Source organism: Ammospiza caudacuta, chromosome 3 (assembly GCF_027887145.1).
Source record: "Ammospiza caudacuta isolate bAmmCau1 chromosome 3, bAmmCau1.pri, whole genome shotgun sequence".
Classification (NCBI taxonomy): Eukaryota; Metazoa; Chordata; class Aves; order Passeriformes; family Passerellidae; genus Ammospiza; species Ammospiza caudacuta.
Window position 1 is genome coordinate 23,591,290 of NC_080595.1, and position 25,276 is coordinate 23,616,565.

A 25,276-nucleotide genomic window follows, 5' to 3' on the forward strand; every position below is an offset into this window, starting at 1 on the left:
CCTTGTGATTTAAGTGTAAATTCAGAAATTCTTAAATGTTTTCAGTTAACATGACAGAGACACAAGTACCAATCAAAGAAGAATTAAATTCTGTATTGATGTTTTATTGGGCTATAAGAAAAAGTCAGTATAAGCTGAGACTTCCCAAAAGATGACTTAATGGAAGGTGAACTTTCCCTAAATAAATATATTGAAAAATGAAAAATTATTTCATATCAGCCTGAATGAGAAATATGTCAAAGAATACAATCAAAATGAGGAAAGGGTTGGAACCAAAAATGAGAAACTACAAATGGCAGTATTACTCATACATAACCTGAGAAGGATCAGGACCAAGGCTGGCTGTGCCACTGGTGATGAAGGCCAGCTGCACTGCTGCCAGGACCCCAACCTAATTAGCCTAAAAAGACTTAGAAGGCTTCGCTTAGTAGCCAAACCAGGACCTGACAGCTGCTAGAGGCATTTACATTTCAAAGACACTACAGATATTTGTTGCTAACAAAAATAAAAATGCTTTTATCTCTCATCCTGTCCTGGACCTTCCTTCTACTTTTAATTTCATCTTTCTAAACCTTTTTTCCCCTCACATGTTTACACTCCCCCTTCCACAATTTTTGTTCCTAAATTCCTCACCTACCATTTCTCCCCTTCAGTCTGCCTCTTTTATTGCAATCTCTCTTACTACTTGGACAGGAGATGGAAAAGGCCTTTTACATGCTGAAGGTTTTTGAACTGTGTTGACAGAGATGACAGGAGCAGCAGCAGGAACTGGTTTCTGGTGTCTGTGGCATTGTGAGAGGAGCACAGCAGTGCAAGCAGGAAGGAGAATTTCCCAGGTCCGTCACTGACCACTGAGCAACAGTGTCCCAGTGATATATGGAACCTACCAATAGGACACAGGACAGAGGCAGTGACTTTTTATTGAAATATAAATGGTCACAAAAAAATGGAGTGGTCCCTCAGCATGTTCTCTGAATCTGCCCAAGAGGCAAAATCCCAGCAGTCTAGTGGAGCAAGCAGGTAATCCTGATCCCAGAAAAGCTTCAAAACATTCCCAGGGTTCTGAGAAAGTTCTGCCAGATCTACTGCTGGACTGCCACACATGCTGCACTGCCAGGGCACAGTTAGAAATATAAAACAGAGTATTGTTACATGGCTTTTCAAACTTTTACATTTGTATGTACTGTACATTTTTGTAATTTAGTAGGGAAAATGCCAGCAAAGTATTAGCTCTATGACATTGCTAAATTTTTATCTAAAGTATTTTTATACAATACCAATTCAACTCTTTGTTGTTTTGATTTAATTCAAATTCATCTCGCTTTGAAGAATACCATGAACAATTAGCTCCAAACAAGCCATGCTTCTCTATCAGGAATCTGTGAATATTTTATCTTCTTCTTTTTCTTTAATAAAACATGACATTAATTTTAAGCTTTCAAAATTGTATTGTATACCTGAAGTAATTTTTTCATCAAATCCAATCTTTTCACTTTGGGAACAAAGAAGGAAGCATAATGGTTTTCCATAGCAAAACAACTGCAGCAGGGCAGACATTATTTAGTTTATAATGCATGTATATTAAAATCAAAGTGTTAGATACAAGAATAAAGATGGAATATTTTATTTAGCATATCTAGTGGCATTATCTTTAGTGTGCTTGTTTTGCCATGAGAAGCCTATTTGGGTGTCTTAGTACAAATATTGTTTCTGGTAATATACTAAATGCACGGTTTATTGAAAATGTATCAATCACTTTGATTGTAACATCAGTAAATCTAAAAATTCTCTGGCCATTTTTATTTAACCCCTGTCTGCGATAATGTAATGTGGCAAATAAAAGCACAGCCTAGTTCCTGTAGGAAGTAAAAGAGATCTCTCCTGCAGCAAATTCCGGAACTTCTTAATTATACACAGACTTATTATCTACATTCCCAGTGTTATAAAGTACCAGAACTTCATTAGAAAAATTAAGATGGAAAAATGAAGGCGCTACTTTGTAAATTTCCAGTGGAAATTAGCTGGAAGAAGCAGAGGAATACTGGATCAAAAGAGGGTAATCATGCTTAACTGTGCCCTAGAGCACCCGCATGTATAATACGATTTGCACAGTAACTACCTCTCCCATTACTGCTTGTTTGGAGTATTCTGTGTTAATGGGGTTAGCTAATTTAGTATTTTAACTTAAAAAGACTCTGCTGATTAATAAATGTTGCACACTGTGCTAGTAATTAAAATAAATGGAAGAGTTACAAATAGAAGTTGAATTGTTAAGAAAACATTATCTGAAAATATATGATAATCCCTGTTTATCATAATACAATAACAGTCCAGAAAATATGCAAATTGCTGAAGTTGCAAAGCATATGACAAAGTAAGTATACTTTGAAAAAAGTTTTCAGATGTGCTGTGTTTGCATGACAAAAAATGTAGTAGCCATTTTCACTGCAGCTAAGTCAGAGATACAGTAAAAGATTTTATAACTCTAGAAATTAAAAGATTTTTTAAAAACTCTAAACCTTGAAGTGGCTTGTATTTTAAGTTTTCCTGCAATTACTACCAGTCAGCTTATAACATTGGTGCTCTCCAACTACAGAGCTTATTTAGGTCACTAATTTCTCTGCAAGTGTATCTGTTCTGCCCAGCACAGGGCAGCACAACAGCACCTCAGCTGCTCTAAAGAAATCCACAATCTTGCTGGAAATAAGTCCATGAGGAGCTGGGTGCTGCTGTATTCACACAGCACGGGAGAGGCAGGATGTGCAAACCTTGCTGCACAGCAGTGGGCCAGCGTGACCAGGACCAGGCTGTGCATCTTCGGCACAGCACTGAGCACAGACACAGCCAGAAGCTGAGGTCATGTTTCTGATGTCACACCAGAAGCCTACAATAAATTAGGAAACCTAAGCCTTACACTCTTGCTATCACCACACTGCATTTTGTTCTGATGTTTGCTGACTTCAAAAAGATGTTTAATAGTATATTTCGAAGTATAAGGCATATTATATGAGACAGATTTCATCAAAGTTAATGAAAATAATTTACATTTTTGTTCTCTGGAAAATTAGGCCAGCATGCGCCTGCACACAACTGAGGAAAGAACTTTTTAAGCTTCATCTAAATCTGCTGGATCCAGCAGTTGTTGTGTCAAACTAAACACTATATTAAGTGGCCATCCCAAAGGAATGCAACTGTCATTCTTATCCAAGTGGAGGGGGAAATCACTTCATTTGTATGAAAAATAGCCCAATAAGGTAGTAACAGCTTCAATTATATGAGAAAAAGGAATCATTTTTATTAGGCTGGATTACTCAGTTGCTTTTCCATTACAGAAAAGGAAATTCCAACAGTTGCTTTAAGTGAGAACAGTATATTCTATTTTGGTTTCATTTTTACTGCTTCTGCCTTCCTCAAACTCTCTGAAAACTTTTCCAAATTTTTTGTGCATTTTATCAAAAGCAAGAACTTTCTCAGAGCTTGCAACACTCATCCTATCATCCTGTAAACAACCACTGATAATTAGAGGTTTGTGAGAATTCTGAATGTTGCTGAAAATTTCAGGTACATGCCAACAATCTTTCTGTCTTAAGAGACCCAACACAATACCTACTCTGGAAATATACATATCAATGCAAATGTCATTCATGCAAACACAAGCTTTCTCAATAAATGCCACATACTTCTGCTGCTCATTCTCTCTTTATTTTCTAAAACAGAAAAATAATCAGCATAGGAAGCACTACCAGGAAGAAATAAAGTCCCAAAGTACACAATTACATAGCAAGAAACAGAAATTTGTCAATTCATAATAGACACTGCTGAGAAAAAACTACTGTAGAATCTGAGTAACTCTTTGCTAGCTCCTCCCTGGAGACCAACATCCCACGCAGCAGCTGCAGCATTACCAGTGAGCATCAGTCCTGGTGATGACCTGCAGCTCTGTCATCACCTTTTCAAGGTTACAGATGTGACCCTTGCATGGCTGGTTGAATAAGAAGCACAAATGGAATGATCACAGCCTGAAAATGTATAATCCACTCTGCATTTAGTGTGCATGAAGCTGAATCATTGATTGTTGGGACATTGCTTCTGTGCATTAAGGATGGCATTAAATGCTTCCTTACCCATAAGGTAAATAAAGACCCACATGAAATAATATCTACCAAAATTGGAGGCTTCAAATTTAAACTGTACAAGACCAAATCTTCACAATTCCCTCACGGAAGAGTCAGTGAAACATTTATTGCAAGGTCTGACCTTCTGAAAGTGTTGACACAGTAATGCCTGGGGTAAACTTCATCAAATAAAGACTGGGCAATGTAGTCATGCCTATAAGTGAAGGACATCATCTAACCTAAGTTGAAATGCATCAATCACAACTAATTCAGTGAAGAAAACACTTTAAATGAGAAGTACAGTATTAATTACTACCTAGTAATAGGGGTTCTTTGAAATTTCACCAGCAGAAATTTTATATAAAAATGAAAATTAAAAAACCAGAAATTTATGTTCAGATGTGAAAATTAAGCTGTTTCCTCCTCCACACAGCAGTACATGAAAGAATACAGAGAGAAATAGAAAAGGGGAGTACATTTGTACCTGAAACTGAACTCACTTATGATTTTAGTATGAAATAAATAGTGTTATCTCTCACTAAACAAACAAACAAAAAAACCCACAAAAAACCTACCAAACAAAAAAAAAAAAACCCACCAAAAATGTCATCCAAAAGTGAAAAAGTAGTCTAAATAAAATATATTTTGAATTCCAAAACTGTTTCTGAATAGAATTTCCTTTCAAAGTTACTATTAATATTAAATTGGGGGGAATGGTCCAAAAATAAAAACATAGAAGTTAAACCATATAAACACAATTGATTCTGGCACTCTTAAGTCCCAGTCCTGAATCTGACATATAGCAATATGGAGCTGATAAAAAGGCATGAAACAGATCAAAGATAGAAAAACATCACATGCCAGTGACCACAGGCTGCTCATGAGGAAAAGTGATTCCCTTCTGTCCTGAATTTTGTATTGAAGGGCCAAAGGATTGCCAAGAGCAGTGAATTCAAGGAAAAGTTTGGCAAAACATAATTCTTTTTCTAGTTAACTACAAAGGCAGAGAAAGTGACTTAGCAGGCTTTTATTATGATGGGATAAAACAGTGTTTAACAGTCATCATGCTAAAAAAAATTTAAAAAGGAAATATTTTGGCAACAGCCTTAAATCTTTTGGGACAGAAGCTTTAATCTTTTGTAATGGATTATGTCTGAATTTGAGATTTTATGGAAAAGAACTGGCCTATCTGGCACTATTACAGCTGCCATGGCTTAGGAAATCAAACTGCTTCAAAGATTATTCTAGTTTCTATGTCGTGTTCTAACATGCAACATATGCTCCTTCCCCTTCCAAATGAGCTGTGGTAGAGAAAACAAGTCTTATTGGCATGCAACACCATTTTTTCTTCCCATAACCAGTAAGTTTCCAGAATATGAAGACTGAAACAGTGTTTTTTCCTTGGCAAGGTGCATGTGGCAAGACAGAATTTGCATTTGTTTTCTTATTCCCCATAAAACCATCTGTTGCATCACATATTACTACTACTACAAGTTCTTTTAGACACTCATAGATACGGATGGCACATGTCACACAATTACAAGATAGGGTCTCTGCCCTGAGCAGTTTATAATCTGAGGACACAGAATTTAGAAGTACATACATAAAATGTTTTGTGGTAAGCTGTCAGCTTTGACATTTCATTTTGTCAGGCATGAAAGGTTTCTGAAAGCAATGGAATAAAGAAAACATTCTCACAACAATATAAGAAGAGCCAAAGAACTCACTGATTGTCATGGATGGGATCTCTCCATTCCTCCCCTCCTGTTGGCTCTCTGGCCTTGGGGGGTGATGAATACATGGACTCTCTCACTCGCAGGGTTGGTTGCATGGGCTTGTAGCGCTGCTGCAGCACCTCAGCGGGATCGCGGAACGGCCCCTGAAAGGCGCAGGAGAATACAAGTGCTCTGTTTGGGCTTACACTTCCTCTCTTTCCCCTCTGTTATTCATGACATAACACTGATGAAACAGGACACAGAATGTTTGGGAAGTGTAGCAAGACTCTTCTCCCAAAATAATCAAAGCTATTCCTTTTGATAGAGACTTACAAGTAGCATAAAGGTTGATAACCTACTCTAAAGCTTCAAAGAGAGTGCACTCCAAATTTATTTACCTACTAGTAAATACTTAAAATTTTAAATAAATATATTGTTAGAACTGATTATGAGAACTTTGTTTTTACTTAGAAAAAAGTATTGGTGAAATAAAAAACAATCATTAACTGTATCTAAATTCTGCTTAAGAAGAAAACTGAAGTATTTTACTTTGCATAGAACAAACTTTAAAGAGGATACTCTTTTCAATGTAACTATAAACCTACCTTGAAGGGAACTTTATGCATGGCTTAAGACATAATTCTTCTACACAGAATTCAAACACATGACTTCAGTACTATAGACACATAGTCCATTTCTAAAAAAATTTCACATTAACTTTGTAATTCTAAAAAAATACACATATGCATCTTTTTTTCCAAAGTATATTGTTTAATAACTGATTGTATCAGTATACCATTTAAAAACACAGATAAATAGGAGGAAGTCCTCTCCTGTGCTGCTGAAGTGACATATCCTATATGTCACACTTCTAGTATTAACCCTTAAGAACTTACCTGGAATATAATTAGTGCTCATGTCACTCATGGCAGTTTTATAACAAGCCTGAACTTAGAAGTATTAAAATTAATTTTTATTTTCATCATTGTTGATCTTGCAATGAACTAGTTAAACCTTTTGAAACTATGAACAGACAAAGAATCCTAATCACAGCCTTTATTCTTAAAGATATCCTTCTTTAAATAGGTTATCACTAACAAGTCACAGCTGGAGTTACTGCAAGCAATGAGTGAAGACTGTGGGGCTAATAAAAAGAAATGATTCACGCCTCATTTATGTTCACTTATGTTTTACATTAATAGAAACCAATAATAGGAACCAGTTACCATAAAAGTCATGGACCGTAAATAACACAAATGGCAAATAAGTATCATCTAGTACTTTTCACAGCTGGACAGGAGGATTGCTATATTTAAAAGTAGTTAATGGATTTTTATTGGAACTTTACTTTTTAAAGGCACAGCACCAGATTTTGAGATCTTTTTAAAGGTCCCAGTAAGCAAATGAGCATAATATTTACACTTCTTGCAGATATTTTCTTGCTTCTGTTTTCATGGTCTGCATGAAAAATATGTTCATTTTAAATGAACACAAAAGTCTGAAAACAGAATGAAAAGTGCTACCGCCCATGAGAGACTACTTATTATTAGAATAGGTCCTTGAAACTAGTCAACAGTGTTCTAGTAATACATAACCTGATGATCAAGTTAAAAAAAGTTTAAAGTTTATAATAAAAATTGAATATTCTGTTACAAGATGGTTGCATTAAGTGGATATATAGAGGAAGGAAGGAAGACAAGTACTATTACCAAATAATACCAAGAAAAATATGTTTAATTTTAAAAGTAGTCTTTAAGAATATTGTATTGTTTCTTCACTGAAAAGTACTGACTCATATAACCTCCAGGATAAGGGCCAAATCAGATATCCAAGCAAGGGGTTTTCTCCATCTTTAATTTCTGAGACTACTAATAGAAGGAGAGGGAGAAAGGATGTAACTAAGTAAAGGTAGCTCAAAACAAGGCTATGACATCACTAATGAAAGCAGAGTATATATATTAGAATACTGAGATAATTCTAAACATTCCCTGAAGATTTTTGTGTTCCATGAATCATGTATTTGAAGAAATTTAGTTAGTAATAGGGACCTCAAAAATGTATCTTAAAAAAAACCTCTACAAAGTCCATGTATCTATTCCCATTTTACAAGATTAAGATTCTGGAAACTCTAGTAGATTGGTGCTTAAAAACCGTTTTCAAATTTACAATGCTTGTAAGTGTTCCAGGTGTCCTGCTTCAAAATGGAAATCTTTATGGGGAGGTCAGGCTTAGAAAAGAATGGTAGGAGTTGACCAACAAGGTTTACCCTGAAGGAAACTCACACAGCTCTATGCTCTATGTTTGGACTTAGTACTGAGCAGCATAAGTCTACTTGATGCCAACTGGTTTGCCAAATAAAGATTAGCAGATCAGCATTCTTACTACTTTATCATAACATCAGAAACTCATAATAAAAAATATAATCTGCATTAAATTACGCATTCCTCACTTTCCCCATTCCACAACAGATAACAGCATGCAAAAGATCTAAATGGTAATGTGCATTCTGTTATTAACGCCTTTTAATGAATAGATGACTAATTTTAGCATTATCTGTTTCTATCAAACTATAATTCTAGTTAACTCAGTAATAAAAATGATAGATCTAACTGATGTAGAAGCACCATTAAAACCTTTCTTTTAAATACACTATCTTACATACACAGACCTTACCTATTAAATGCTAAATACCCATTTCCCTAAGAGAAAACTGAAAGATAGTTAATTTCTTTTCTTTTAAACACATATAATTGACATCCTCATATAAAACATCCAAACCTAGGGGCAATAAAAATTTTAGATACCTGAAAAAAAGTAATAAGTGAGCCAGGCAGATATTAGAAAAGGAAGCTTGGTGCCAAAAAGTGTTACCACAAAGAACGAGGACACAAAGTATATCTAGTAATTAAATTTCTTATGGTCACACCAGACAACTTTCAGAATGATGTGTTCTGGTGGGTTTTCATTTCCAGCTGTTTCATCAGCTCAAACCAGTGTCCTTTTCTTAGACATACAACCCTAAATTGTCAAAGTGTTGTGCAGGGATTTAGCCGTGTGACTCCCATTAACATCAATAAGAGTCGGGCAGCTAAATCCACGCGCTGTGCTTTGAAAATTTACCCCACAGTGTACATCCCAGGGTGCTGAAAGGATTAAAGTATTATATAGTAAATTCCCTCTTTGAGGTGCAGAAAATAAACAGAACTCTTCTGGTTTGTTCTAAAAGGCTATCTGTGCATGACTGCTGTGTGTGCATCTGAACTTAAAAAGGTCTATAAAATATTCCAAATCCAAGCAGAAGCTCGTAAGATATTTTGTGTAGAGTGAAGCAATTTTGCAAGAGCACCTTAACAATGGAAGAACTGTGAATTCCCTATTTAAAAGCCTGATTCCTCACCATGCTCACAAGGCAAAAACTTTCCTCTTTCCTGAGAGACAATGCAACCCGCCACATCCTGCTCAAGGACTGTCATAGCCCCTTGGTCCCAGAAGGTAAAGCTATAATGTCATGTTTATGTCAACTCCAAACTCCCTGATCACCCAAACTGCCTGTTGGCTCACGCTTTGTCTCAGTTCTAATGTGAGTCAATGAGGTCATTCTATGAGGAGCCTCAAAGCAGTCAGGATAGGGATAACACAAGGAAGGAAGGACATAGGTGGAGAACAGCCCTGAAGTTGATTCTTACTGTTACAAGCAGTGGGCTCACCTCTGCTTCTCCAGAGGCATTCTTAGAATTACAGAATCATAGACCTTCTTAGAATCATAGAATCATAAAGGTTGGAAAAGACCTCCAAGATCATGGAGTCCAATCTTTGACCAAACACCACCTTGTCAAACTAAACCATAGCACTAAGTGCCATGGGCACTCATTTCTTGAACCTTTCTGGGGATGGTGACTCTACTGGCTCCTTGGTCTGCCTGTTCTAATGCCTGACCACCTTAAAGTGAAGAAATTCTTCCTGATGTCCGGCCTGAACCTTCCTTGGTACAGTTTGTTGTTATGTCCTCTTGTCCTGATGCCTGGGAAAAAGAGGCCAGCCCCCACCTGGCTTACAGCCTCCCTTCAGAGACTTGTAGAGAGCAATATTGATTCAGAGGAGTAAAACACCATTAAAGATATTTGTATATATACGTTGCTTATTGCTCAAGTTGTTACATTTCTGCAGATAGGTGATAGTTTCACTGAAAGTTGCTAAGAAGGACTCATTTAGAAGTATTGTCTTTCTAAGCAAGATACAAATAAGGAAATTTAAGTATGGAATGGAGTACTAAATGGAAAAGTGTCAGAGGTTCTGAAGATATTGTGTCACTCATGATGAAACCAGCATGAAAAGTGTATGTGTGAGCTAAGTAGAAGATTCAGTAGACTGGGAAAACTGAAAAATTCTTCAGAACAGAGGGAAACTCAAAATATTTCTACCCCTAAAGTACTTGTATAAGGCACCTACTCGCAAAAGCTACATTTCATTGTATTATCAAGTGTGGAACACAAATTTCTCAAAAGTTTTTTTTCTGCTGTATATATTATTGGTCACATTCCCAGCAGGTTTTGATAATATGGGAGCAAAAGCGGTTTTGCCATCTTGTGAGACATTCGCTTTGATGCATTATGCCACAGATGTCCATAACTCTACAGAAAAGGAAAAAATCTACCTGCCAGATACGGTGACATCAGCTGAAGTTAAAATTGAGACTACGACAGTTAATAATGGAAGCTGGGCAAATTGGTTGTGATGGAGCAGAACACATAGAAATCTTTGTTATTAAAGCTCTCACACATCTAGTGGACACAAGAGAGTAGGAACTATTCTGAACTGAGAGGATGCCTCAGTCTTCGTATGGAAAAAATTGCAAACTGAGGACAAAGTTATCAACAGCTGCTTAATTCTTCCTATCACCTTTAATTTCTCCCATTTTAAAATTATTTAAGATTGGAAATTAAGAATTCTAGCTCTAATTAATCGTAATATTGATACTCAATTATATTGGGTCATACCTTTGAAATATCATAAATTACACTTTTCTTCCAAAAGGACAAAAACAACATACAAAGAATTAATATTTCCCTGTTTCTACATAACACCTAGATTTCTTTTTTCTTTAAGTCAAATCTGTGTCAAAGACTTTATATCTTCAATGCAAGCACTAGATTTATATTTTAAAAAAACATTCACAAAAGGGACATTCAGACTTGGTGATCCAAGTCAAGATATTCTGTGATAATCTCTGATGAAAGATGAGAGCAAAGCTGCTGCAGAGTCACTGGAAAGTGTTACCTGAGGTTTCTGTCTGTCAGCAGGTAGCACAGGCAGTGATGTGACAAAAGCTGGAGGCTCTTTACAGGTTGGCCAGCCATAGAGCTCATCAGCAAAAGGACTCTTCCCTTCCTGCTTCCTGTGGGTCAGTGGCTTTGACTGCCGTAGCAGCAGCTCCATTTCATCTGGGCATTTCCTGAATGGCGAATTGTAGACACCTGGAATCTGAGCAGAAAATGGGATCGTCTTTGACTTCAACTCATTTAAATTTCTACATAAACTGTGATCAAAATCAGACAGTGGCACCTGCTGCATTTTTAAAAGTAAATCAGTCAAGTTAGGAGAAATAGTTAAGGAGAAATAGAAGAGAATTTTTGGAATACCAAAACCAATAATTGCTTTTTTCTCAACAAAATGTCCACAATAAATTCCTGAGTAGCTATTACAATGTGTTTACACTTAAAGGCAGAAAACATGTAAAAACCAAAAATTTAGCACAAAGATTTCTAAATTGTGACTAAAATAGAAAGGTTCATTTATCACTGAATTTGATTTTTTTTTTTACATCACTAATTGTATGACTAGTGTGGCATAATGTAACAATTACTGATATAAAACACATATTTCAAATTCTGTTTTAGCAATCTACATCATTAACTATCTGAATATCTGGCAAGTCAAAATTATGTGACAACTGTTCCCAAATCATACCTATTTATGCAGGCATTATATCAGTTGTATATAAACAATTCCCAAATAGACATATGTGAGTTTACTGAATTAATTATGAACTGTTAAATATGAGAATTACTTTTCCATATTGCACAAAGTCACTAAATTTCCCATAAAACAGATGACAAATGATTAAAATATACAAAAATTAATTTAAAGATACAGGCTTGTTTAAAGATAATTATATTTTCTACAAAGGTACACTAAAACTTTTAAAGTAGACTTGATCAATTAAAATACATTGTCCTTTGCACTTATCATAATTCTAATTACTAGAATAAACCTTGAGTAAAAGTAGTAGGGAAAGAAATTGGTTTCAAGATGCGGGCAAAGTTAAAGAAAAGAGTAAATGTTTAAAATCTTGTATTGCTCTTTTGGAGGACTACTGAGGACCCATGAGAAAACTGTGTAGGGCATCAGCCTCTACACAAAGTATTAAACTCTTGGGGCTGAGAGGACAGAACTCTCCCCAATGACCTCTAATGCATTTTTCATTAACATATCCTACTGGGAAGTTCCAGTTTCTTGTGTCAAAGAATTAAATGAGGTACATATAACACATATGGTCTAACAGATACTTTTTTTAAAAAGTATTCAGCTTATTCAAAATAGTGTTGGGCTATTTAAAATTTTAAAAGCTACATTCTTCATCTCTAAATTATATGGGTCTAGGGACAATTTATTTTGGTCCTCTGGTATTTGTTCCCCTCTTATAGTATACACTAGAAAATATTTCATTAATGGGTAAAATGTACAGTGGGAAAGAGGACTTGAATAGAGGTAAGTGGTAGAAACATAAGTATGCCAAAAAACCACTGGCTGTTCCTTCAGCTCCTCAGGATGCCAAATTGGAATGGCAGGGATCCATGCTTCAAACAGGAGGCAAGAGAATCACTGGAGTGAACAGGAAATTCCAGGTCTGCCTCTATGATCTGTAAAGTCCAGCTGCAACTTAATCTTTTGTTCTGCAGATCTGGCTTGTACTCATATAAACATCTCATAAAGTAACAGATTCTCCTCATGCTGTTATTATTTTTATAGTACTTCATGCATTGTTATATTGCAATTTTCTTATCAGCCCAGTAGAGTTTTGTCTGTGACCACTCGGTGATGTGTAAGTGCTACATAAAGAGAAGTTCCATGGGCTGTCTTGGAATTTATTGCACTCTCTCACAATTGCTGAATGCAGTTACATCACATACTTCCTACACAAGTTCTCTCAAATATAAAATGCCACAGTCAATACAAATTCCATACCAATGGAATGCATTAGAATCACACAAATAAGATCCCTTGCTGGAGATACACAAACCATCTCTATGCCATGGTCATTATACCACTGCACTCATTAGTCCTACCACAGCCTTTGGATCTGCCTACACTATGACAAATTAAGTTTTTCATATATTTCACTGAACTGTTCACTGTGTTGTTGCTTCATTTTTCCACCCTTTCCTGCACCATCCATACTCAGCTGTGGAGATTGTTTACTAGACATGTCACGAGCGTGCAGAGGTTCCCAGCCATGGAGAGAGACCCTGCTCTCATGGTATGTCTGTGAAACATACTTTATAGAAAGTGACAATGGTACTGAAAATTCAAATATTATCCAGAAGAGAAACATCTCCATGCTCATCACTGAGAATCAGAGCGATCTGGAAGAAAACACTAAATCTCTCTAAAGTTGGCAGGAATGGATTTGTTGATTGGTAACAAATCCTGATCAGGGCTGAGTCTTCCCAAAATTTACACATTTTTAAAGCCTTTTCTTAAAAAAAAAAAAAAAAGAAAGAAATTAAAATATGCTGAAGAGCAAATTGAGGAGCAAATATTTAATTTTTTTAACTGAAAAAAAATTAATTGTTCTATTATTTCAATCTACATAACACAGGTTTGGGGTTTGGGTTTGTTACTCCAAAGTCTAAAAATACCGTATCTGAAGTAATTTACATGTTCTTCCTCTGGAGAGGGAAATGCAAGAATAACTTTAAATTGATGTTCTTTCTAGGTTACTTCTTTTAGTCACACTGAGAGATAGTGTGTCTCCATGAGTAAAATGGCTTTCTGAAACTGCATTTTGCAATCTCTATTAAAATACTGTGTATATTCTATTTTGTGCTTCTTTGATTAAATGTTTGGTAGTAATAAAAAACTATAGTTCATAAAGCATAAAGTATAGTAGAGGTGGCCTTTGAGTCCTAGTAAAATATCTGTATTGTACTTAAATATCTGTAAGTAAAAGGAAAGGGGGAAATGTAGTACTTGAATATCTGTATATAGGCCTTGCCCCGGTAGGTCCCAGGTGTTCTTGATGGGCTGCAGCTGTGATGTCCTTAACTGGGTGGCAGCTGTGGCTAATGAAGATACCTGGGATAAAAGGGGGTGGGTTGCCTGGTAAGGGGGAGCCCAGAGGAAGAAGCAGGAGTAACAGTGCTGTGAAGAGCTGCTTGTGAGAAAGCCACCCAGAAGGTACAGGACTTTAGAAATATGATAGCAACAATAAGATAATAGCCACTGGTGACCCCGATGTGATAGAGATATGTAGCCTGAAGAGCTGTAGAAGATAGGACAGCCAAGAGCTGTGGCAGCCTGAGAGCTGTGAAGGAACGTAGCCTTTGAGCTGAGGAGCTGTGAGAAATCTGGCCTTTGAGTCAAGAAGCTGTGGGGAAACATGGCCTTTGAGTCATGGTAAATATATGTGTTGTGCAGCCAAGAGCTGTGGTAGAATATATGTAGTGAATTGTGGCCATCTAAATATGTTTCTGTAAAAAGGGGGAAAATGTGGTAGGAGTCCTAGCTGTATTGTACAGTTGGGAGATAGGAAAATATATGTATTGTACATAATTGTAAGTAGAATATGTAAAACCTGTAAGAAAAAGAAAAGGGGGAAATATAGTAGGAGTCCTAGTAAAGTATCTGTATTGTATTTGGATATCTGTATATAGGCCTTGCCCTGATAAGCCCTGGTTGTTCTTGATGGGCTGCAGCTGTGGCTAGTGAAGATAACTGATAAAAGGAGGTGGGTTGGCCAGTCAGGGAGAGAGAGCCTGGAAGAAGCCCTGACTAAGAAGCAGCAACAAGCAGAAGAAGGAGTCTGTGCTGAGAAGAATTGCCCCCAAGAAATATCACCCAGAAGGTATGGGACTCTAGAAATAGAACAAGATAACAACAATAAAGGGTTCAAACACTGTGGAATGCTACTGAGTATTTCCAAGAGCACTAATAAAACTGGCTTCTAGCACTTTTAATGAAACCAAAATTAGCCATAATAAATGTGGAAATCTATTGATTCAGTGTCTTTGGAATTATTATTGCTGAAAAGGTGTCTTAACAAAGAATCATCTTTTGTTCCCCTTTTTTTACATACTCTCATGTTAAATGCATAAGATACTATATCAACAGCGAAAATGGATTTGTAGTTTAGAGAGGCCAACCAGACACTTTAAAAATTTTTGCTTCTTCTACAGGTGAAACTCTTTGTAAGATATGGGTCAAAATTGATTACAAAGTGCATATTTAAATAATGATTTTTTTAAGCAATCCTTGTTAATTACTTTATATTTTAATTATATATGTTGAAGTATTCAACAAGACACAACAAAGCAATCAACAGAGTTATTATCTAGACAGATAAAATTAATACTAATTTATTCTAAACTCCCCAAGGTTTGTGTTAAGGTTAGTCCTAGATTTAAAATTGGTAGAGTATGATAGGAGAGACAAGAGGATGAGTTTGATTCTACTTTCCAGTTTAGATCAATTACTGGAAAAATTGCTTCCATTATTTCTAAAAAATCTCTCTACAACTTTTAGTCTTGTTTTTGGAATTTTTTGTGTTGTGCAATGTGGTGATGAATACCCTATTCATTCTGTCCTCTGCAGGGAGCTGGCAGTCTACAGAAATCTAAGAATTTCGGGGAACAAAGCCTTTGGTACTTAATATATTTCTATATCTTCTTGAGACAAATACAATGTATTAAAAGCATTACTTCATTTTCTTTCCCTACTTTAATAAAATATTCTCTCAACCACAAAACCATTGTACTTAATACTGTGTTTTCAATGGTAGAAAAGTATCTGTCTTGGATATTACTCCATACTGTGATTTCAATATTTTCCGCACCTTTAGTCCATAAGAAAATATGTAACACTCCAAATTACCATAGATTACAAAAAAGTACCTCTGGTCTGCAGGGAGAAGAATATATTTTTCTGTACCCATGCTCTTCAACACTAAGGAGGGCCTCTGTCAAAGCCAGATTTCAGGACTTCATTTCCAGGAACAATTTTCTAAAATGACAAACACTATGGGGAAATCTGTGCTAACTGTTAAAAAAACTTACAGCTGAGTTATTTGCAGTACTGTCATGCTAACTTCCAACTCAATAAGACCAAAGAAATCTCAGGAGGGGATTCTGCTAATAGCTTCTTACTGACCTCCTTACATTAGGCCCTTCTGGTCAACAGTGGCCCAGTGGTGAATATGGCAAATGAGGTGTGAAAGCAGAGATATATTTTTTTTTTTTTTAAGGTGATGGTTCTGACTTGTCAGGGCAAATAAAAAAAAAAAAAAGGGAAAAAAAAAAAAAGAGTGAGAAAGAGAAATGAGTTATACAATAGATATATTTTCCCCTAGAATTCTCTGCCTCAGACCTTCCATCATGGAAACCCAAGCGTGACCTGGAATATTAATTGCGTCAGGTCAAGCATACTGGCAAATGTACCATTTGTTACGCAGTCATCCTTAGCATTACATTAATATTTTGAATCCTTCTGCATTTCTAACATTCTATCATTTAGTTTCCTCCCAATCATTTTCTTATCTTTATAATTAATGCTCAAATATAAAGGAAGAAAAAAATCATAAGGAAACAAATATTGATTTAATAAACATTAGCAAGAAAAGATTTAGGGATTTCATAGTCTGAATTGGTTCCACCACTAATGCTGTATTTACTCAGTGCTAAAGAAGATCCATTTTTGTCTTTTCCTGCTTATCATTTTGATACAGAAAGCAAGAGTTAACTCTTTCTGTCTAATTTTTTTTTTTCCAGAATAAAAGAAGAAAATTATTAAGGAGTTGCCTTGAAAGCTAACTATGAATTAAGGCAGCAGCAAAAGAAATTGAAAGAAGGAAGTAACAAAGAAAGGAAAGAAAAAGGTGCAAGTAGAAGGGGAAAAACAAGGCTGTGTCAACTATGCTGGAGAGTACATCGGAAAGGAGGTGATCCCAAGTGGTATAATAAATCCTGAGCAGTTTAGATTCTGCAACTTCAATTTATTAATTATTTATTTATTAGTCCTCTTTCCTACTTCTTGGCTGAGCTTTTGAAGTCTATGTAAAAAACTGCAAACCAAATATGTTCTAAGATACAGCATAGCTATTGTACTGCAAATAAGAATACACACGCAAAATTAAAAATTGACAAAGTTGAGCTGAAGATAAATTTCAAGGATTAAATCAATAGAAAGTGTATTCTGATATATTTACATATTTTTACTGTAACTTAACTAAGCAATAATAGACACGCTCTGTTTTAATTACTTTTTTCATACCAACTCTGAATGACTGAAATAATCAACATATATCATGAATATAAATGTTTAATTTAACAGTCATTTAATCTTGAAAAAAACGGCTTTGAGGGAGGAAGCTTGTGCAAGTGGTTGTCATAGTAAGAACCTAAATAAAGTGCTACTTTCTCACTCTGGTCTTTAAATTAGGAGTTAAATGAGAAAGAAAAGGCTTCAACAAAATAGGCACTTAACTTGAAAATCTTTTCTTGCTCCATTGTATTTTGTAAAAAAACCTAAGCAAGCTGAGAGGAGAGGTAAGAGATCTTTAAAAGCCATAAAAGTAAAAGCATGAAGGAGAGCTGTGAATGAAATATTTGCTAGAGATGGGATTGCTGAATCAACACTGACCAGTGCACTTCATCATAATTATCAGGACATACTACTGCCAGGGGATTTATAAAAATCCCACTCAGCAAATAATTGCCCTGCTGTTAGGAGATAGTTGGAGTGTTAACACACTGTCACAGTCCAGCGTTTAGTAAGATATTCAACATTCAATTACTCTTGCTGAGAACTAAAAGGAAACATGATCATTTCTCAGCTACTGCAGTTATGCTTCCACATGAATTCCAGTGAACAATCCTGTTAATCCCCAGATATAGTTTCTCTAGCAGGGAAAAGAAATACCCTGAAACATTAATGATTCACAAGGAAATAAATGTTTATATAATGCTGCAAAGACATCTGTAAAAGAGAAGGAATTTTAAATTTCTAAATAACTAGCTTTTTACAGACTTTCAGAATATTTAATATTTAGTGAAAATAAAATGCCAAGACTTTATATGAGATTTGTTTTAGAAAGAATATCTATAAAAAATCTGTAAACACTGTTCTAGCAACAAGTAAAAGACTATGTCCATGAATTCAAATTTGAAACATCAAAATATTTAAGCTTCAATATAATGTATTCTACTAGCAACAATCTGCAATTCTTTAACTAATGTGAACAGAGTTTTGTATTAACAATTAATAAATACATTGTAAAGTTTATGCAGATGTTGGAAAAATATGGTTTAACATTCTGGTTTGAGATAAAACTTCTTTACCATGCCTGACAAAAGGAAGAATTTCACCCAGCTTTATAAATGTAGTTCAGTTCTCACTGAGCTAATGCTGCTCCTCAGGCCTGATCCTCTAATCCCTGAAAAATATACTCTCAGGAATTTCATCTAAATAAGAACCAGAGGACCTAGCCTGTTATTGCACCTAAGGTATTTTACCTTTATTTGAGATACTGCTTTTATGAAGAGACCAAAGAATTCATAAATGAGTGATGAGTAGTGTATTTTCTTTCAAGTGGGATTAATTACCTGTCTTCTGCTTAATATATATTCTGTTTAAACAGTGTAATAGAAACATTAATTATTGTTATTCTGCCTTCAGAAAAGCTTGGTTCCGTCCTTTTCATCTGTGAAATGTTTGCTTGATATCAAAATAATAGTGCAGTCACAGTTTAAATGCACTTGTATAAGTAAACCAAGCAGCAATTTTATGGACTGTACAATGAGGTGTTAAGGAAATATTCAAGTCCAGTATCCTGGCCACAGACCATAAAACCAACCTCTAAACATGCAAGGCACTAAGTTCAATTGCAGGAAACAACACTGCAATTGAGTACCCAAACAGGTACCAACTGCTTGGTCATTTAGGCACCAAGACAAAAGAGAAACATAATCTTCGTTTACTGCATGAAATATTGTGGCACAACATCCAAAACACAGTAGCCCAGCAGATGCATCCCAAAAATGCATCCACCTTTCATTGATTCTCTCTCTGACTGAGGCTTACTCTGTCAAATCTAATTCTAACGCAGGCTCTTGATGACTTGACTAGATCAGGGATAATAACTCGAATGAGTGAGTGATGGCATGGGAAACAATACTCTTATGATAAAGACACAATACAGGGACAGCACATTCAAAGTTCTCTTACTGTCTTCTCATTTGACTTCTGATTTCAAAACAAGCAGAAAAACACAATTTAATTGCTGAATGGCTTTATTTTAAAAACAGGAACAAGATATTTCATTTATTGTTTAAATTTTCTCTTTAAGAAGTGCTAGGCTGAATATGGGATAACATACAAATTATAAGAATCTCTGAAAGAAAGCTGCTTCTATAACCACCTTGAGTAAGTGGGAATTAAAGATCTTAGTCTGAAAAATAATCTCTGAAGGTGAATTTATTCTTCTGTGTCTCAATAACTGCCTGTAAACACACAAACAGTATTGAGGCTACAATAATGTATCTTGTGAGAAGTTTTCAGAGCCTTAAAACACATACCTACATATGTGATATTACTTACATCCTTAAAATTATAATTCCATGCTGGATTTTTTTTCTACAAAAAATCTACTTGCAATTCACTCCTTTTCTAACTGGATTGAGAAAAATCCTTATAATTATACCACTTAGACTCTTCTAATTTGTTACCTGCAACATATCAGAAGAGAGGAGAAGCTCTTTGTATCAGGTAAAGATGGAAATCATATGGAGATTTCCTTTGTCAAGGACATAATTGCTAAATAGAGAATTGTTTTACTTCTCAAAACTGCATAGGTGCAACCAAAACAATGTAACATTCTTTTCCTTGTGCCTTATGTCTCTTGCATTGTGTTTACATGTGAGTATTCCCTCACAGACATATATGCTGACAGATTTATTAAACAGTAAATCTATGGGATTAAGCAATGAGTAAAAACTCAGAATGTGGCAGAATGTTTAACAAAGCAGCCTGCAATCAGACCAATAAACAATGAGGTGAAGGTTTAATGAACAGTCGTAGTATTGTATAGGGAAAGAATAATCAGGGAACAGAAGCATGTTAGCCTGATTACTAAATGTAGTCAGAAATTAGTAGAAAAGACTGAAATAATCAGAAAAAAACCCCAAAGATGAGGACTTTATTAAAAGATTGCTGAAATGGAAAAAGTGAAAACAAAGCAAACAACAGATAGAGGGAGATGTACAGTGTTTGTGATGTCCCTTGCAGGACAGACACAATTCCCAAATTAACAGTATATATTAGATACTAAACAAAAGCATGGAATATTGAATAAACAGTGGAAGCAATGAAAGAACTTCACCATTATGCTATTCTGTTGCCCAAGAGCTGAAAAACAAAAGAACTGCTGTGTGCATCACTCATCTTGAAGTCTCATTAAAGCAAGGATACCATCAGTGCCACTTCTTAATCAACAGGAAGGTTTGCTGTTGAGACATGCATGGTATTTTATCTTCATGACTTCTCCCATGCCATTCCTAACCTCTCTCTTATGCAATTATCTCTTACTTAGCATGTACTTCTCCTAATATAACAGGAGAAAAAATTACCTGAGCAAGACTATAGCTCACACCAACTTGGTTAAATACCAGATGAACTACTATGCATCAACAAAATTTACACCAGTAACTATTTCAAGAATGTCAGTGGAGTCCATCATTTCTGAATGTAGCTTTGTGAACTATTTAGCTGATGTTGTGCTGCACTGTGATTTCCTTGCAGTATAGATTCTTAAATGCTTTTACTAGTTTTTACCATATCCTACAAACAGCCAGCATTCAATATATAACTCATTCTTACCGGCTTTCTGACCCTGCAGCAATCCAACCCTTTTGCCACCCCAATTGACAGTAATACACAAAATGTGGTCATGTTTTTCTAAGACCTCAGCATGTACACTTTTTGATAGATCGCACAGCTTGTCCTTTAAACTCTGCCATTAATCCTACCCACAGGAATTGAGTACAAAGTTTGTTGTCTAGAAAAAATCCACACAAATAGGGATTATGCAATTCAGATACCGAAAAAGACTGTTTGAATGCAGGGACCTTCTAGCTAGTGGATTTTTAAATTACTAAGGCTGAAATGCTCAATGCTATAATACACGGTAGATACAGAGATGTCACTTTGCTAAAATATCAAGCTTTGTGTGATATGGCTAGTAACAAGCTCTTCAGAAGAATCTCAGAAATATTGCCATATCTACTGGGACAAATCTTTAAAAACTAGGTTTTCATAGGATCAATCAGAAAACAACGTTCAAACTTTACATTTTATCGTGTATTAAGCTCTTTCTAACGAGAGATTAATTTTTTGTGTAAACTCTCATTTCTTTGAACAGTTAACCAGTTACAAAAAAAAACTGAAATTATTTTATAGCAGGAAGCCTTTAGGAAAAATAGAGTTTACAATACCGTCACAGATAATGTTTGAAAGTTCATTCACGGACTATCTTTAAGGAATAGGAAGCGAGTATCTTGTTTTCTAGGTAGTGAGACAAAAGGAGAAATTATTGAGTTCTGTTGGAAATATTTTCACTTACCACTTGTGCTAGGCTGAGACTTCAGAGAAGAGTGAATGGGAGGGAAGTACTTTTCACTGACACTGGGAAGAAATACATCTGAAATAGTTCACATCCATGCATTTTGCATAGGAAATAGGTTATGGCATCAGCAGACAGCACTTCTTCCATCCTCTAACCACAGTTACCCATTTCTGGGCAAGAAAATTACCACACTTACAATCTTAGTTTTGGCTTTGACTGTACTTGTCCTCCCTAGAGAGATAACCACTATTTCCTGGAGAACAAAAATGTCTGATTGAAAAGAATATGAGCAAAACTGGAAAATCTATGGAAGCTGAAAAGTTTGCCACTGAATTATTTTGGCTATGGGAGCACCAAATAGATTCTGAAGGTGTGTTTTGGCTTTCAGCTCTTTCCCTCTTTTTTACATCACCATGATAGTGTGTTCAGTAGCAGAATTACAGTTCTGTGTTCTCAAGATTAGTTATCCCAAAGGGCAAGAGCTGGACTCAGATTCTAAGAGAACAAGAGATTTTTGATTGTGCAAATCACTTAAAGGTCATTTTTGGAATTTTGAGCTGGCATTCAGGTACAATGTCTTTCTTTCAGAATCACAAACAGCTCAGTTTCTGTCTTCTTTCAGTTTACCTTACTTTGTCCTTTTTCTGAGAGAAATGTTAAGCAACACGAACTGAGATCCCTTCCAAGTGAACTGAGATGGTGTGGACAGTGCCCCATGAGGTACAAGATTGGAATGATTTTCCTGGAGTGAATGCCTGTGAATAGACTGATACATCTGGCTTCCAATGGGAAGTGAATACATGAGGAAAGCTTGCTAATTGAACATACCTGTCACAAGTACTGTCAGAAGGATATAATGCAAATTGTGAACCCTTTGGAAATCATATTTTATAAAAACAGAATACTGCAGCATGAAGTGCCTCACATACAACTCCAATTTAAATGTAGCTGCAAGCCTGCCGGAGAATTAAGAAAGCTCATCCTCTTTAATTTAAATAGGATTTTTCATGGTATAAGCTTTGGAAAGTACTCAGAAACATCTGACTACTTGGCAGAGAAATGATGAGTGGATATTAAACACCCATGGATAGGTAGGGATGTTCATTGATTGGGGCACCTAGAATAAAAAAAAAATTGACTATTTTAGTTCATCTTCAAGATGTATTAGTACTTATAATGAATGATAATTTCATCCCCTGAATGTTTTAGAGACAGGATAATAAAATTACAACAGTAAAGAGGGAGGAAATAAAATGTAAAAGGTAAGAGCTAATTCATTCTTCATGCTAGCTCAGTCCTTGGCCTTTCCTGAACAGACACTGCCAATAGTAACAAATTATGTATAATCATTTTGTGATGTGGACTGTTCACTCGGGACTAAGCTCAAATGACCAAACTTGCAGCCTTGTCTCTTAAACTGTGGATCTGGAGATCAAAGGCTAGGGCTTTATCCACTGAGTCCTCACCCTTATAAGAATAAAACTGCCAGCTGTCCAGAGACAGAGTGGATGTCAAACAGTGTCATTTCAGACCAATTGTTTTTCAAGTTCTTACAGGACAGCACATTAGGTTAGAGGCATATTAATCAGTTGTGTCTCCTGAATATTCATTAACCTGCTCCATGAAGGGTTTTGTGGCCTTTTTTCTTTCTCACTTAGAACATGAGACATTTAGACCTGAATAAGTGCAGTAACTTCAGCAGAATTAACTCCTGATTTCCAGTAATGTGAAAAGAGGACAAAGGCAGTCAGCATAATGCCATCTCTGTTGACAGGAAAAATTCAATATATGACTACTTTGGCATTGAACAGAATTTGAATTTAAAATATTTTACTCTAGGAACTGACAAATGCTAAAAAAATATGGAAACAATTGATAAAAGTCATATTTTGAGTTCTACAAAAAATACAGAAAATCAAAATGAAACTGTTCTTAAAAACAAAGGAGGTTTTTACTTCCTTTATATTCAAAATCCCTAACAGAAAATCCAGAGAAGTTTGCTGAATGGTTCCCCTTAAGCTAAAATGGAATTGTTTGTGGAGGTATACAGAGAGAGTAAAAATGGAAAATTTTGGTTCTCATTGCTGATATTAGAACTTTTCACTGTTACTCCCTTGGAAGTAACTCATAGCAAACATTTCCTTCTTCCTCACAGAACATTATTCTTAAGGTCGGAGTTTGGGGCTTTTTTTTTACTGTTTTATATAGTGCTAAACTATTAAAGGGGTACTTTCTCACATATTTATATCTCCCTGGAAAGGATCATCTCGGTCAATACTAGTTCCATTCAAAATACTTTCTTATTTTACAGCATCAGCTATCATATCCTTACAAGTAATTCTTTACAAAGCATTATTTCAATGGCAATAAATGTGGGCCAGTATCAGCCACATACTACCCCTGACTCAACACACTGATGGTGACACACTCACGCAGGCACTGAAAACCAAACTACTGTGATCCAAAAAGAGAACTCGTGTCTTGCGGCTAAAAGGAATGCCATGGTTTCTAAAACTTCTACAATGAAAAGGGCCTAGTATTACACATGGACTTTGTTCTTCCCTTGCAGGTCTAAATTACCAGGATCTTATGAGCAGTATCTGTTCACAAACTGCCCAAGGACATCAGGAAAAACTGTCACCTTGCTAAAGAGGGCTGAAAAGTGATGGACTTAAGTGTTGCTCAGAGTGGCAGAGGCAATCCCCAGAACCAGATGAAATTGTGGAGACAGAATAAAGCACTTCACAGTTGCATATTCTCCTGTGGCAGAATATCAGAGACAGCAAAGCTGTGAAATGAACATACATGAGCAAAACAACACTGCAAGCAGAATGAGTGAACCTGATCTTCCAAGGAAGCACAACTTGAGAGCTAGTGTTAGTGCCAGATTTCTTAACCCACTCTCCCTGTCTAGGTTATTCCTTCTCTTGGTATTAGGAGAGGCAGGAATTGAAGGAATATGGAGGCAAAAAAAGCGCAGCTAAATATTACAAAAATAGAAAGTTGCACAGCTAAGAACTACAAGTCCTTCAACTACTGTTCCCTGGAAACTGAGAGAGTATTCTTGACAGTAATTATATTGCCCCATTGCTCCATCTTATTCCTCTACCCTAGGCCGTGCTGTTGGCCACTGTCAAAAATAGGATGCTTGGCAGGAAAGCCTTAAGTCTGATTCAGTCAGGTCTTCTAATTGGGGGCCAAGAGAAAGAAGATGCTATACAAAAGTCAAGAGTAGACATACACACATAACAGCATGATTAATTTTCTAAGGTCTCAATAGTTAAAGCATTCAGACAGAACAGAAGCTCCCAGAGAATGGAGGAGCAGCATTAGCTCATCTACTCTCAGCATGATTTATCACAGAGCAGGAGGTGCAGCTTTAGAAGAAAGGCTGTGACTCAGTCTACCAGCCACAGCAATGATAAGCTTAAGCGATGCATGTATAACATCCCACTATGAACAATGTACAAGTATGTTCTTCAATTGTGTGACAAAGCTTTCAAGTTTTTGCAGATCAAAAGAAATTTGGCTTCCTGGACTAATTGTACATTTAT

General features: G+C 35.9%; 1 protein-coding gene and 1 long non-coding RNA gene across 2 annotated transcripts in view; one reads left to right on the forward strand and one right to left on the reverse strand.

The window, feature by feature from the left end:
- SPATA17 (spermatogenesis associated 17) overlaps nucleotides 1–25,276 on the reverse strand; it is an 86,367-nt gene that overhangs the window by 22,445 nt on the left and 38,646 nt on the right. The window contains exons 7-8 of the mRNA XM_058802627.1: nucleotides 11,108–11,311; nucleotides 5,843–5,994 (exon numbers count right to left, since the gene is read on the reverse strand). Coding sequence (XP_058658610.1) covers nucleotides 5,843–5,994; nucleotides 11,108–11,311 — 356 coding nt within the window. The remainder of the gene's footprint in view (nucleotides 1–5,842; nucleotides 5,995–11,107; nucleotides 11,312–25,276) is intronic.
- LOC131556179 (uncharacterized) lies at nucleotides 14,765–15,750 on the forward strand. The gene is made up of 2 exons (XR_009274581.1): nucleotides 14,765–14,954; nucleotides 15,701–15,750. It is a non-coding gene; the product is annotated as an uncharacterized LOC131556179 (long non-coding RNA).